The sequence below is a fragment of the Oncorhynchus mykiss genome, chromosome 30 (genome assembly GCF_057628025.1).
Source record: "Oncorhynchus mykiss isolate SJ-2025 chromosome 30, ASM5762802v1, whole genome shotgun sequence".
In the NCBI taxonomy this organism is placed as follows: domain Eukaryota; kingdom Metazoa; phylum Chordata; class Actinopteri; order Salmoniformes; family Salmonidae; genus Oncorhynchus; species Oncorhynchus mykiss.
In genome coordinates, this window is record NC_143051.1 from 27154638 (window position 1) to 27171166 (window position 16529).

The 16529-nt window shown below is 42.9% G+C and overlaps 2 protein-coding genes across 3 annotated transcripts in view; one reads left to right on the forward strand and one right to left on the reverse strand.

Moving 5' to 3' along the window:
- LOC110488196 (uncharacterized) overlaps positions 1-9212 on the reverse strand; it is a 36227-nt gene extending 27015 nt beyond the window's left edge. The window contains exons 1-3 of one of the 2 annotated variants that reach the window (XM_021560306.3): positions 8959-9212; positions 5053-5138; positions 1117-1191 (exon numbers count right to left, since the gene is read on the reverse strand). In XM_021560306.3, coding sequence (XP_021415981.1) covers positions 1117-1191; positions 5053-5138; positions 8959-8987 — 190 coding nt within the window. In that variant the 5' untranslated portion in view covers positions 8988-9212. The remainder of the gene's footprint in view (positions 1-1116; positions 1192-5052; positions 5139-8958) is intronic. The other variant, XM_021560305.3, reaches the window with a different exon arrangement.
- A 3421-nt stretch (positions 9213-12633) lies between these two features.
- LOC110489415 (protein FAM135B) overlaps positions 12634-16529 on the forward strand; it is a 58356-nt gene continuing 54460 nt past the window's right edge. The window contains exon 1 of the mRNA XM_036971567.2: positions 12634-13108. The gene's annotated coding sequence lies outside the window, so the exon portion shown is untranslated. The remainder of the gene's footprint in view (positions 13109-16529) is intronic.

Consider the following 16529-nt stretch of genomic DNA (forward strand, 5'->3'; position numbering starts at 1 on the left):
GTCCTGCTCCTTGAAAGCGGTAGCTCTAGACTTGAGCTCAGTGAGAATGTTGCCTGTAATCCATGGCTTCTGGTTGGGGTATGTACGCACAGTCACTGTGCGGACGATGTCCTCGATGCACTTATTGATAAAGCCAGTGACTGATGTGGTGTTCTCTTCAATGCCATCGGAAGAATCCCAGAACATATTCCAGTCTGTGCTCGTAAAAACGTCCTGTAGTTTAGCGTCTGTTTCATCTGACCACTTTTTTATAGACCAGTGCATATTCACGAAGTGGACATTTTGGAATGTCAGTGTTTCCCCAATTTACTATGTTTAGCGGTTTATTCTGGTTTCATAATCTGTATGCAAAACAGGGTGCAGTGATATGACTAACATATGAAACTAATTTTAATTCGTTCTCTTATACGTAGGCCTGTACCTTCCCTGCCTGGGCTCGCAACACATTGTACACCATGTGTTTTGAAGGTAGCTAATGCATCTGTTCCTACCAGGGCGCTGGTACACAATTAACATCTTGCTGAGCTAGAATTGTTCCTACTAAAATCTATCAGGCTTCAGCGGAATATTTTATGTGGCTCATTTGAAATCTAAACGTGTCTCAAGCCATTAAGCATTTAGACATCCCAGCCTAGTTCACTAAGCAATCACAGCAGCTAGCTTAGTTGTGATGTTCTGTATTTTGCTTCCTCAGGGATTTCTGTAAACCAAGGCTGGTGGTTTGGTGGTCCTGGGCATTTAAAATGTAAGTCTATGTTGTCTAGCAAAGAGAAAAACCACAGGGACTATAGTGTTAAACTATTGCTCCAGACAGAGCTCCTTCTGACCTGGTCTGTTGATGTGAGGTAAGACTTGGTTACAGAAAGACATCTCAAAACTACTAGGTCAGACCTCCTGAGATGTCTTGAACTGTTTGATGTAATATGTCTTCCCATGCAGGTCTCCTTTTGATTATGTCATAAACTATATCCACATCTCATGGGAAGGGGGCACAAGCAAGATGTGGCCAAAGACATACTGGAAGCAAATTGTTGCTGTTTTACAGTATGTCCCACCAGGGATGAAGAGGACTAAGTTAGTACGCATATTCACAGAGTCGTAGTATCTATACATTACCTGGAAGGTCATCTTGTCCATTTCTCATGGGAGGGCAGACAGCTGTGTCCCCATCTAACCTGTTGAGATCTAACTCTTGATGGAAAACACACAGAGACAGAAGCTTGGTTAGGATGTTTCCGTTCACAGCATTTACATTTTAGTCATTTAGCAGACACTCTTATCCAGAGCGACTTACAGCAGGGAGGGGATGCATTTTTGTACTTTTTCCTGTACTGGTCCCCTGTGGGAATCAAACACACAACTCTGGCATTGCATGCACCATGCTCTACCAACTGAGCCACCAACCAAACAGTGAATCAGAATTCACAGTGCCAACTCCATGGGAAAGCCACAGGGAGATCAGGCAACGGTGAGAAAACATGGTAAGAATGTAATTCACCTTATACTCTGGATTCATTTTTTTAATGTTGGTTATTCTTAAAGCTGTGGCATCCTATATTTGATACCACAAGCACACACACAGGTATGTAGTAAAGTATCAGATGCAAAAGATAACAGCCCGGTCTCATAGACTAGACATAACAAATTACAAATGTAAATAAGGGACACTCAAATTAGTACGTTACTTTTGGTATGGTTACATAAGACAGAAGGTTACTCAAGGCAAAAAACGAAGGTAGTGTGGTTGGTAAGGGTGGATGGGTGGGTGTATAATCTGAACGTCTAGCAACTCAAAGGTTGCGTGTTGAAATCTCATCATGGACTACTTTGCAATCTAACACTAACCCCTAGCTAATGTCAGCCACAATAAATTGGAATTCATAACATATTATATGCTATTATACTGTATGCTTTGCAAATTCGTAACATATTGAACATATGACATACAATATTTACATTTACTATGTTAAGTCTACCCCTGAGCCCAGATTGAAGATACTGTTGACGTATGTGTGTAGCTGTTGTAGCGTGAATGTGGATCGGGGTAAGGCCATATCGCTCATGCTTGTCGAGCACAGGAGGCTGATGAGGGGAGGATGGCTTATAGTAATAGCTGGAATGGCGTAAATGGAATGACATCAAACACATGGAAACCATGTGTTTGATGTGTTCGATACCATTTCATGAATTCCATACCAGCTATTATTATGAGCCGGTCCTCCCCAATTAAGGTGCCACCAGCTGCCTCTGTTGTTGAGAAACTGACAGGTATTCTCAGTTTATTAACTTATGTCTCAGCCTCCAGTATTTATGCTGCAGTAGTTTATGTGTCGGGGGGCTAGGGTCAGTTTGTTATATCTGGAGTACTTCTCCTGTCCTATTCGGTGTCCTGTGTGAATCTAAGTGTGCGTTCTCTAATTCTCTCCTTCTCTCTTTCTCTCTCTCGGAGGACCTGAGCCCTAGGACCATGCCCCAGGACTACCTGACATGATGACTCCTTGCTGTCCCCAGTCCACCTGGCTGTGCTGCTGCTCCAGTTTCAACTGTTCTGCCTTATTATTATTCGACCATGCTGATCATTTATGAACATTTGGCCATGTTCTGTTATAATCTCCACCCGGCACAGCCAGAAGAGGACTGGCCATCCCACATATGCTCTCTCTAATTCTCTCTTTCTTTCTCTCTCTCGGAGGACCTGAGCCCTAGGACCATGCCCCAGGACTACCTGACATGATGACTCCTTGCTGTCCCCAGTCCACCTGACTGTGCTGCTGCTCCAGTTTCAACTATTCTGCCTTATTATTATTCGACCATGCTGGTCATTTATGAACATTTGAACATCTTGACCATGTTTTGTTATAATCTCCACCCGGCACAGCCAGAAGAGGACTGGCCACCCCACATAGCCTGGTTCCTCTCTAGGTTTCTTCCTAGGTTTTGGCCTTTCTAGGGAGTTTTTCCTAGCCACCGTGCTTCTTCACCTGCATTGCTTGCTGTTTGGGGTTTTAGGCTGGGTTTCTGTACAGCACTTTGAGATATCAGCTGATGTACGAAGGGCTATATAAAATAAATTTGATTTGATTTGATTTGATTAATCTACAGATGTAGCATCTAAATTTGTTCACCCTGTTGAAAACATGTAGTGTATTTGAGGTTCAAAAAGGCTTCTGAAGTTTGTCATTTCCACTTTGAAATTTCAGACTTGATTGTCCCTTATGAAAAATGTATGAACCCCTACAAAAACATAATTTACATTTTCTTTTTCTGCAGGATTATTTTCCTGCTGCAGCAAATGGGCTCAAATTTAGATGTTACATCTGTACCTGTGATTTATTGAGATGGAAATCTCTCTGTAGAACTAATTTAAAAGGCCAACAATAATCAATCACACTGTTGTGCTATAATTTCTGCTTTCATCCTCAATGTCTTTCTCGGGTGGTTGAGTAACCTATAATATTAGTATTGTGTCTTTAGTATTTGTTAATGTACTATAACCTACATATCTGGCTGGGATTAACTGTCATTGGATGGGATTAATTGAAAAAGAGAGCTACTGTAATGTAACTAAAACCTGAGGTGATTTTTTAAATGTCCTTCTCAGCTAAAGCTTTAAGTGAATCTTGAAACAATGAGAGTGAAAACATTTGATCATGTTTCATTGAAGAGCCTTGCTCTACTGTAGTATCATCTCAAGGTGAAACTTCTAAAGTATTCAGAGAACACATCTCCTCCTCTCCTCCCCCTGTTTGATATGAGGATGAAAACGCAGTGCAGGGGAAACTAGGAAACAAAGATCTGGAAGTAATGAAACAACACTGGGAGCCGGAGGGCTTCTAGCCTCTACTCCCAGAGTCAATAACCTGATTCAGCTCATTCGGAGGTGCAGAGTGTGGAGGCAACACATCTGGAAGACCCTATCGGTTCCACCATAACTGCTGAGTAGAGGAGATACTTTGGTGAGATGGTATTTATCCTGTGTGTTTACTAGCCATAAACACTTCTCTCGCTGTGCAGTGGGAGCTGTAAGTAGTTAACCACTCCCTCCCCAATACCATGGTGTGCGTCCCAAATGGCACCCTATTCCCTATATAGTGCACTATTTTTTTTTAAACCAGATCCTTACGGGCCCTGATCAAAATTAGTGCACTATAGTGGGAATAGGGTGCCATTTGGGATGAAGCCCATGTGTTTTAGCAGCCTATTCATTACGCTAAACGAGCAGTAGATGGAGATGGACCTCAGCTCAGCTTTTACGACACCGCCGTCACGTGTAACTGAGTGCTATGAGGATGACTAGTGGATATAAGCAGACCATTTCCAAAAGGAAAGTAATCTAGCTACGTATTAGACCACACATCATGTGCTTGTACTGCAACAGCTATGCTATAAGATGGTATTCACTTTAAATGTGATAAGAATAAACATGTTTTTTTTTTTACCGCTGTAAGTATACCCCAAGTCTGTATTGTATTTGTGTTGATGGTGAAAAACATCCCATAATGTGGATAGATGTGTTATTGCATCTCTCTGACAGCTTGCGAGAGAGGCTTAAACAGATGTAGGATCTTCATTTGAGCCAGTTTCTACATTAGGAAAATAATATGAATTATTATGTGGATTATAATTAATATACCTTTTTTTTTGTAGGGGTTGAAACATTTTTCATCAGGACAAATCAAGTCTGACATTTTTAAGTGGAAAATACAAACGTTAGAATCCTTTTTAAACCTCAAATACACAACAAGTTTGCATTTCCTGCTGTGCAGGACAAAAACAGGATCAAATTAAGATACGGTATCTGTAAGAATTAAGAAACTAGAGATTATCTGAATTAATCTTACAGACTAGTACAGTAGGCTACACTACATCTGCTGTTTTTGTCTTAATCTTAGATTTGCATTTGTATTAAATGGAATGACTTGGGATAGTATTCCTGAAACAACGTGTGTGTTTTGATACCAAAATCAAAAGTAGTCGTGCAAACAAATACCATATACCAGTAGTACACTGTTATGTGTCTATCATGAGCCTGAAGGCATCTGGGTAACTTACGGCCGAGGGCAGGAGAGAGTAGCAGAGAGAGGAGGGCCATGCAGGTAGAGGAGTACAGCAACATCGCTGGGTTCCGTGGTCGCTTCCTGAGAGGGAGAGAGAGAGAGAGAGAGAGAGAGAGGGGGGGGGGGAGAAGGAGAGGGCGAGAGAAAGGACTGCTGGGTCAGTGATCTGATTTCTTTAGTCATCATGTCTACCATCTCTGGCCTGATTTGATAAAGCTTTAGAGTAGCGACACACTAAAAGACATTACAACTCACGTAGACACATCAATATTTTCTGAAAGGAGTGACATACGCGTCATACTGATCAGTACGATCAGTTAACACAAGCACGCGTTATCGCGGAAATACAGGAACCCATACATTTCTCCTTTTGCAGGTAATGGGGGAAACTGTGTCAGGAGGATGTTCATAAGCAGTCGAGTGTTGTTTTACTGATGCCAGACATGAATGTACATTGTCTAAGACATTAGCTCAACTCCAGAGTACGAATGTCTGTCCATACTATGTAAGCTTACAGAAATAGTGAAGTAAAAACTACACACAGTAAAGACAGACATTGTGTCGTAGAAAGCAGCAACAATGAAAATGACTTGCTCGGGACGGCCATTGTTGTCATGCATAGGCCTACGCCACATAATAATGGCTGGAATGGAGAGAATGGAATGGCACCATGTGTTTGATGTGTTTGATACCATTCCACTTATTCCGCTCCAGCCGTTACCACGAGCTCGTCTTCCCCAATTAAGGTGCCACCAGCCTCATGTGGCTTACACATGAATGTGTACTACATAAAACCAAAACGTTGTGTTGTGTGTCCTCAGACCGCTCCACAGACTAAGAAATAAGACCGCACCACTGGCCTTGTTTTACTCAACCTTCCTCAGCCCCTTCCTCAGCCCCTTCCTCAGCCCTACCAGAAGGCTGACAGGCAGGGTGGTATGGAGTGATGGTCGAGGGTGTATATGGAGGTCTTTTTTCGTAAGAGAGATTACTTGTTAAAGCTTTGATCCGCATTAGGAGACACAGCGCCACTGGCTGCCCCCTGGAACATTTGCTATTGCTGTTGTTTTGTTTATTAAACAGCAGTGAGGATCTCCAGCATCAAGAATAAAACAACCGCAGTACATCCTCTGCTGTTCTATCAGGAATAAAACAACCGCAGTACATACTCTGCTGTTCTATCAAGAATAAAACAACCGCAGTACATACTCTGCTGTTCTATCAAGAATAAAACAACCGCAGTACATACTCTGCTGTTCTATCAAGAATAAAACAACCGCAGTACATACTCTGCTGTTCTATCAAGACTAAAACAACCGCAGTACATACTCTGCTGTTCTATCAAGAATAAAACAACCGCAGTACATACTCTGCTGTTCTATCAAGAATAAAACAACCGCAGTACATACTCTGCTGTTCTATCAAGAATAAACAACCACAGTACATACTCTGCTGTTCTATCAAGAATAAAACACCCGCAGTACATACTCTGCTGTTCTATCAAGAGTGCAATGGTGTCCGATGGAAAAAAAGTGTTTGCTGTTTGAAGTAACGTCTTCATTGTTGTAATATCGCAAACGAACGTGGCAGTTTCACCGCTACAGATTCCAACTTTAAGGAGATAGGGAAGACAGGGTGTAGAGAGGCGGATGCTATCAGAGAAATTAATAAATTAATAATGGCTTACTCAGCAAGGTCCCTACAGAGGAGGGAGGGAAGAGGGAGTTGGCCACTAACATATGTCCTTCACCATGGAGGACACTGCCCAAATCACTACAGGCTGGCAGCCCTGCATCTCCCCATGCCCATTAATCTATCAGGAACCCTGGACCACAGTACAGTACACCAACCAACACAAACCACTGGACTATCTGTATCAGGTAGCTTTCTGAATTTGTTTGCTTTACTGTGATCTTGCCCTGCACTTCCATATATGGCCACTAGTTGTGTTAAGCAGCTTTAGTGTGAGGCGAGAGAGAGAGGAGAGAGAGAGAGAGAGAGAGAGAGAGAGAGAGAGAGAGAGAGAGAGAGAGAGAGAGAGAGAGAGAGAGGGAGAGAGAGAGAGAGAGAGAATAGAAATGTAGCATTAATTGGGGTTAATTCACAATAGAGATGTCCTTCTTTGCTATCAGCTTTTGGGCATTTCAATTTGCATGTGTCCTTAGATCCAGTCTGATGTTGTGATATATAGGAAAGGAAAGCTTGGTGTTCTTTGACGCCTTGTGTACAATAGACTCCCAACCCCTCAAGATCAACTGTCACAGCAAGCAATAGCATCAAAAACATTCTGACACTGATGGTCTGGGAAAAGCTTGACAGCGGTCTTAACATCAGCTCTTGAGCTGCAGAAAATATCCTTGGAAAAGCAATTGTGTTTTGACTTTTTCCCCATACTATGTTCTCAGACCACAGCTGAAACTATAAACCAAGTCAACAGGGCAACAACCTCAACAACACTATTCTCAGGGGGAAATTCTAAATCAACATGCTGCATCTTAGACAGAGTCTCTAGTCTCTAGTACTGTGTCGTGAAAGGTCAAGGGCCTTACTGATAAGAACATAAACATCTTCAAGATTGTGCCTCTTTCATCAAGAGCAATTACAACTCTGGGATCAGTCATCCCTCTCTCGGAGTGAAAAGCACAGTGTGTGATCTCCAGCATCCAGAGTTTGTTTGAATGTTTTCTGGCCTCCTCGCTGTGCCACCCATATGGGCTCGTCTTCCAGTGTCCCAGAGCCTGGACAATGTAGTCAGCCAGCTCTCCAGCTCTCCTGGAGGGACCTCCGTCACCCTCATTTGTCTTAATTACACCAACTGGACCCCCGTTACTCTCTCTGCTGCTCAGCCTTACAAATTAAACCTATCACTCACTTTAATTAGTATGCTAATAATTTGGGAGCGTTCCCCGGACAAAACTTTAGGACTATAAAAGTCAAAAGTATGTGTGTGAGCAATACGTCATGACAAAGACACAGTTGACCACCCTATTGGAGAGGTAAGGAGGAAAGGAAGGCTGGTTCTCAAGGTTTAACAGCTTTAATTTTCCCCCTGTTTAAATACCCACCAAACAAGGTTTATAGTCTGTGTGTGTGTGTGTGTGTGTGTGTGTGTGTGTGTGTGTGTGTGTGTGTGTGTGCGTGCGTGCGTGCGTGTGTGTGCCAGATTATACAGCTGTGCTAGCTCAGTCTTAGCCATGGAGCTTCAATTAAGCAGCCCCAATATCACTGGTTAATTTCAAGGCCGTATAAATTCAAGCACAATTATTTCCTATTTCTAATAAAAGATGTGTACGGATTTTTTTTTCCTATAAAATATTGATTTGTCATTATTCTAGAGTGAGTCAATGGTTCAGGGGAATCTGATACTAGAAATCTGTAAAAACCATGACGTTTTCTTTAAAAAAATGTTTTCAGATGAAATATCTCACTAAATGTATTAGTGATTAAACTAGTTAATTCCTACCGAGCATTTTCTTCCCTAATCTCTCCTCTAGTAACCTCAGCCCTTCCATTTATTTGATGCATTCCAGTTGTAGCACACCTGATTCCACTGGTCAACTAATCACCAAGCCTCTCATTACAATATTGGAATTGTGTCATCTGGCATTGGAATACATTCAAGACATTGGAATGGCTGAGGATACAAGAGGAAATGTTTGGCAAACACTGCTATTGAGAGAATGTCATATTGTTCATCGTTTGCTAACTAGCAAGTCCTCAGATTAGAATGAATCAATCAATAAAACATATATTATGGCAAGACAACAGTAAACCTGACTAAACTCTTCCCCACACCAAGTTCAGAGTCAAGTGGAACACACTGCCAATCCACCCAGATATTACCACTTCAACATATAAATAACTACTTTAATAATACATGTTTCGTTCGAAAAGCTCTTACCTTGTCAAGAGAGCACAGTGGTGCTCCATGTTTTACTCCCGTCTAGGAGTGAGGGGCAACGCAGGGCTTTAAGAGCGGACAGACAGACAGACTGATAGCAGTGGGTGAGGTAGAGGAGCAAAAGGAGCAACAGACATGAACGTTAGGTTAGTTCCCCCTAAAGATCAGTCCTGGTGCTGGGAGAGCATGGTGGGGATGCTCTAACTGGGGCCGAAGACACATAAAACCTGCTTCAATAGGTTCCCATTGGACAGGAGCTTTTCAGGAGGTGGTGACTAGGTTTTATTACCAGTACTTAAAAGACATGTTGGAGGCCTCTAGGCTTTCCCTTCCTCCTGTTACACCTTTCTCCTCCTACCTCCCTCTCTTTCTCTCCTTCACTGTGCCCCATAATGATATGTGTTGGCTGTGTGTAATTCTGTTAATAATTCTGTTGCAGGTTAGGGATAGGGATGCCGTAGGAGAGTGTAAAGTGATGGAGGAAGAAGGATTTAATTGTGTAGGTCCTTTACTGTATCTGAAGAATGCCTCTATAGTGACTAAATACCTGCTTTTTAATTCAAAGGTCCTGGTCCACACAGACAGGGTGGTTTGGTTTTACACGTCTTATATTTTTTGGGTCCCGAGTGGCGCAACGGTCTAAGGCACTGCATCTCAGTGCAAGACCCTGGTTCAATCCTGGGCTGTATCACAACCGGCTGTGATTGGAAGTCCCATAGGGCGGCGCACAATGGGCCCAGCGTAGTCCGGTTTAGGGGAGGTTTTGCTGGGTTAGGCTGTCATTGTAAATAAGAATTTGTTCTTAACTGACTTGCCTAGTTAAATAAAGGTTAAATAAAATTATATAATGGAGTGTGTGATTGGCTTTTTAGAAAACGTGGTGATAGATATATTGCATGTTTAGCTGTTTATCAAGTCCTAGGGACAACTACAAAAGGCCTGAAAATGTAACATTGCACAATAATGGACTATTATGTCGCTCACAAAATGTTGTATTACATAGCATTATTGCATATCTGTCAAGTGAAAAATATATATATTTTTTTCTTTCTGTCAAGTGAAATTGATCCTAACTGATTCAAGTACTGTATGTTTAGTCATAACCACATAATAGTTGATCAAATAACTATCTAGCTATCCTATCAAGTATCAGAGAGATTCCTAACCTCGAAGCCATCTGATTGATACACTGCAGCCTGCTACAACCAATAATAAAAAGGTCAAGGATAGGATACTGTATTCCATACTATATTACATTTCATGAATCAATGATTATGATGTAACTACAACACAGTTTTCATTTTCTGCCGTGGGGTAACTTCATAGGCCTACAGTACAGTGACTGACTGAGTCTCCCCACTGAGTTATGTGAGTGTGATCATATGTCCATCTAGGTAATGGAGAACGTGTGACTTCAATGGAAGTACAGACCGATAGAAAGGGGGAGGAGAGAGGAGAGGAAAGAGAGAAAAGCCAAAACAACTTGTGATTATTCAGCCAGACCAGACCTCATGACTAGCAGACTCATGACCTACTGAGTCACATTCACAAAAGCCAGACAGCAGCCTGGTCTGGTCCGTCCTGAGAGGAACTTTTTGGGCTTTTACAACGACACGTTTAGACTTTAGCTCAGCCGGTTGATACAGTTTTATTGTGCGTAGGAGACACGGATTTGAACTCAGTTGGTCAAACACACTAGGGCAACTGGCAGCCTAGTGGTTAGAATGTTGAGCAAGGCACTTGACCCTAATATGCTCCAGGAGTGTTGTACTACTATGGCTGACCCTGCAAAATAACACATTTCATTGCGCCTATTTAGTGTATGTGACAATAAAACACTTATTTAGTGTTGTGTAATGGAATGTGTGTAGATCAAGTTTTGATAGATTGCTGGCAAGGGCCATTTACGGAGAACTCAATGAACTCAATGTAAATGCTTCTACTTCTGTTGTAGACTAGTGTGTGAACTGTGACCTATGAGTAGCCTTGTCTTACACTGTCAAGGAATGATAGGAAGCCAGTCAATCTCAATGCCAGCTCTGATGATGGTCTTGCTAAATGCAGGACTTCTGTTTGAGAGAGAAAAACATATTTCACTCCGCAGGTCCTAACAGCATATACTGTGTGGATAACTATATAGATAACTACAGGAAGTGTTTATACCTCTACCAGATGGTTCTAGATGCTTCTGGTCACATGACTCCGTCTACACACCTGCAATCCCTCTTCTGTCGGCTGCATGGGGGATAATGATGGGTAGAACCTGTACGATATTAACTCTGGGCCCTTAGATAAGAAGGGTGTGGTTGGTCCCATGTTTCATGAGCTGAAATAAAGTTAGTGACCATTTATCCTTTCCCAAGATAATCCATCCACCTGAAAGGTGTGGCATATCAAAAGGCTGATTAAACAGCATGATCATTACACAAGTGCACCTTGTGCTTGGAACAATAAAAGGCCACTAAAATGTGCAGTTCTGTCACACAACACAATGCCACAGATGTCTCAAGTTTTGAGGGACTGTGCAATTGGCATGCTGACTGCAGGAATATCCACCAGAGCTGTTGAACTGAATGTACATTTCTCCAACGTTGTCTTCAACATGCCTCCAACGTTGTTTTAGAGAATTTGTTTGTATGTCCAATCGGCCTTACAACCGCAGACCCGTGTATGACATCATATGGGCGAGCAGTTTGCTGTTGTCAACGTTGTGAACAGAGTGCCCCATGGTGGCGGTGGGGTTATGGTATGGGCAGGCATAAGCTATGGACAACAAACACAATTGCATTTTATCGATGGCAATGTGAATGCACAGAGATACCGTGATGAGATCCTGATGTCCTTTGTCGTGCCATTCACCCGCCGCCATCACCTCATGTTTCAGCATGATAATGCACAGCCCCATGTCGCAAGGATCTGTACACAATTCCCGGAACGTCCCAGTTCTCCCATGGCCTGCATACTCACCAGACATATCACCCATTGAGCATGTTTGGGATGCTCTGGATCGACATGTACGACAACGTGTTCCAGTTCCCGCCAATATCCAGCAACTCGCACAGCCATTAAAGAGGAATGGGACAACATTCCACAGAAAAGTTTGTGGTCATACGCACAGCCTGATCAACTCTATGCGTAGCAGATGTGTCGCGCTGCACACCAGATACTGACAGGTTTTCTGATCCACGCCCCTACCTTTTAAAAAAAAAAAAGATATCTGCATATCTGTATTCCCAGTCATGTGAAATCCATAGATTAGGTCCTAATTTATTCATTTCAATTGAGTGATTTCCTTATATGAACTGTAACTTAACAAAATCTTTGAAATTGCTTCATCTTGCATTTATCATTTTGTTCAGTGTATCTCTGTCTGTTTATGAGTGTTCCAACTTGTTTACCAGGAATGAGTATTTATTGAAGTTTTTCTTGGGTAAACCCTATCACTGGATTACTGTCATTAGTGTTGAGCACCCCTCCTACTTGTGTTTACTGAAGCACAGAGGCCTACCTGAAGTTCAGGTCCTGAACTCATAACTTTTTAGCTATTTTGCTTCTCCATCCTGTAATACTACGACTTGTTGTTATACACCAAACTAAGAAATGCTAACAATCCAATGACTGTAAACATAGCCTATTGTGTAAATATGTTGATAGTGCTGGTGAAAGTTCTCAAGTGGGCTCGTTCAGCGTTCTCAACCGGCAGTGACGTCAGCCCGTCAATTGTACGCACAGTGCGCAAACTGGCAGGAGCCACTGCAGGACACTGTTAGTGTTCTCCCGAAACGATGTGTCAACCACCAGACATAGGATAAACACGAAGCTAAACCACGAGACAGGCCAGGCGCACCACTTAGACTATTTGAATATTACTGTCATGATGGGGGAAACGTAAGCTAAGCTAGGAAGCTGTTAGCTAGTGGTTTGCGCTGCAGAATAAGAGGATACAGGGTATAAATGGATAACCATGGCAACAGCAGCAGCAGCAGCAGGAGAAGCGTTGAGCAGCAGCTTACGACAGCGATATAAACACTGAACACAGACGGGGAAGGCATCATACATCCGCCGACCGAAAGGAAAGTGTCGCTGCAGGTTGTGAAGCCAAAGCCTTGTGGATATTCATTAGACAGTGGTGAGCGCATCAGTGAGCAAGGTAAGGTTTGTTACATTGTACTATAGCTATCCTCATTGTCCATCACAGCGTAGTGAGACAGACGGAGAATATAACGGGGCGGCTGTTGCTTGCTGTTGTATTGTGAAACGGATAATGTTTTGACGAGATTGTAACAGACCGCTAAATTGTTAAAGCGCACACTCATAATTTAGTCACCGTTAAAAGTTCGACGAGTCTATAGTAGCAGAATTGGCTATAGCAGCAGCACTAAAATACCAACAGTAGAACGTTGTGTCTGCTATGCACGCACGCAGGCACCGACACACACACACGCACATACACACACACACACACAGAGCAAATCGTTTTATGGAAAATATTTGGCAAGCTGCTTTGTCATTTGAAATAGTTTGGGTGTTGATTTAGTGTGATTTATCCACTGACAGGACTTAGATTGACTGACACCTACACAATTCAGATGTCTGTCATTTTAAATACTAGGCAAAACAAAGAAGCTACCCCCCCCCCCCCCCCCCCCCCACCCCATCATTATTCAATACATGCGGAGCTGTTGGACCAATATTTGGAATAGCGCAATAACAATGAACCTCTAGAAGTGGCACCTGGTGTATGGCAAGCCCTCTTACACACGGTGTATGCAAAAACCTAGCAAGAATCACTATGAACTTTGTTGCCATCACATACAGTTGAAGTCCGAAGTGTACATACAACTTAGCCAAATACATTTAAACTCAGTTTTTCACAATTCCTGACATTTAAACCTAGTAAAAATGCCCTGTCTTAGGTCAGTTAGGATCACCACTTTATTTTAAGAATGTTAAATAGTAGAGAGAATAATAGTAGAGAGAATGATTTATTTCAGCTTTTATTTCTTTCATCACATTCCCAGTGGGTCAGAAGTTTACATACACTCAATTAGTATTTGGTAGCATTGCGTTTAAATTGTTTAGCTTCGGTCAAATGTTTCGGGTAGCCTCCCACAATAAGTTGGGTGAATTTTGGCCCATTCCTCCTGACAGAGCTGGTGTAACTGAGTCAGATTTCAATGGGATTGAGGTCAGGGCTTTGTGATGGCCACTCCAATACCTTGACTTTGATGTCCTTAAGCCATTTTGCCACAACTTTGGAAGTATGCTTGGATTCATTGTCCATTTGGAAGACCCATTTGCGACCAAGCTTCAACTTCCTGACTGATGTCTTGAGATGTTGCTTCAATATATCCCCATAATGTTCCTACCTCATGATGCCATCTATTTGGTGAAGTGCACCAGACCCTCCTGCAGCAAAGCATCCCCACAACATGATGCTGCCACCCCCGTGCTTCACGGTTGGGAAGGTGTTCTTCGGCTTGCAATCCTCCCCCTTTTTCCTCCAAACATAACGATGGTCATTATGGCCAAACAGTTCTATTTTTGTTTCATCAGACCAGAGGACTTTTCTCCAAAAGTACAATCTTTGTCCCCATGTGCAGTTGCAAACCGTAGTCTGGCTATTTTATGGCTGTTTTGGAGCACTGGCTTCTTCCTTGCTGAGCTGCCTTTCAGGTTATGTCGATATAGGACTCGTTTTACTGTGGGTATAGATACCTTTGTACCTGTTTCCTCCAGCATCATCACAAGGTCCTTTGCTGTTGTTCTGGGATTGATTTGCACTTTTCGCCCCAAAGCACGTTCATCTCCAGGAGACAGAACGCGTCTCCTTCCTGAGCGGTTTGGTGGCTGCATGGTCCCATGGTTTTCATGCTTGCGTACTATTGAATGTAAAGATGAACGTGGTACCTTCAGGCATTTGGAAATTGCTCCCAAGGATGTGTGACAGAATCTGAGGCTGATTCTTGGCTGATTTCTTTTGATTTTCCCATGATGTCAAGCAAAGAGGCACTGAGTTTGAAGGTACGTTGAAATACATCCACAGGTACAAAAATGATGTCAATTAGCCTATCAGAAGCTTCTAAAGCCAATACATAATTTTCTGGAATTTTCCAAGCTGTTTAAAGGCACAGTCAACTTAGTTTATGGAAACTTCTGACCCACTGGAATTGTGATACAGTGAATTATAAATGAAATAATCTGCCTGTAAACAATTGTTGGAAAAATTACTTGTGTCATGCACAAAGTAGATGTCCTAACCGACTTGCCAAAACTATAGTTTGTTAACAAGAAATCTGTGGAGTGGTTGAAAAACAAGTTTTAATGACTCCAACCTAAGTGTATGTAAACTTCCAACTTCAACTGTAGGTTATTCTATGCTAGTAGCCTATGTTAGGTTATTCATAAGATAATATAATTATAAAAAGAGATGAGCTTATAAAGTAAAGGACTTCAGACATTTTCATGTCAGTGATGGTAGTCAGGTGCAGTGGATTCCTAATAGCTTATTTCTATGACTGAAGGTCTGCTTAGCGGAGGTCTTGTGCTTTGTCCACTGCACACTGCATGCAGCTGTCCGCTTGGTGAACAGTCTACTCTCCTAGCATTTCAGCAGACCCACACAGCAGATTCCTGAAGTGGTAAAACAATGATCTTCCAGCTGTCTTCAACCCACCCAGGTCCATCCTCTCTGGGTGTAGTCAGACCACAGGGGACCTTCATGTGGAGACAGCATAGATGCTTTTCAGTCTGCTGTTAGACATCTTATTCTACCACCCTCAACCCTCTAACCACTGTACGAACAGCCCCGGCAACAGAATCAACAGCCCCGACCACTGTATCAACAGCCCCAACCACTGTATGAACAGCCCCGACCACTGAATCAACAGCCCCAACCACTGTATCAACAGCCCCAACCACTGAATCAACAGCCCCAACCACTGTATCAACAGCCCCGACCACTATCAACAGCCCCGACCACTGTATGAACAGCCCCGACCACTGAATCAACAGCCCCAACCACTGTATGAACAGCCCCGACCACTGTATCAACAGCCCCAACCACTGTATCAACAGCCCCAACCACTGTATCAACAGCCCCAACCACTGTTCGAATAGCCCCGACTACTGAATCAACAGCCCTAACCACTGAATCAACAGCCCCAACCACTGTACTGTATCAACAGCCCCAACCACTGTATGAACAGCCACAACCACTGTACGAACAGCCTCAACCACTGTATCAACAGCCCCAACCACTGTATCAACAGCCCCAACCACTGTACGAACAGCCTCGACCACTGTATCAACAGCCCCAACCACTGTATGAACAGCCCCAACCACTGTACGAACAGCCCCAACAACTGTATCAACAGCCCCAACCACTGTACGAACAGCCCCGAACACTGAATCAACAGCCCCGATCACTGAACCAACAGCCCCAACCACTGTATCAACAGCCACAACCACTATATCAACAGCCCCGACCATTGTATCAACAGCCCCAACGACTGTATGAACAGCCCCAACCACTGTATCAACAGCCCCAACCTACTGTATGAACAGCCACA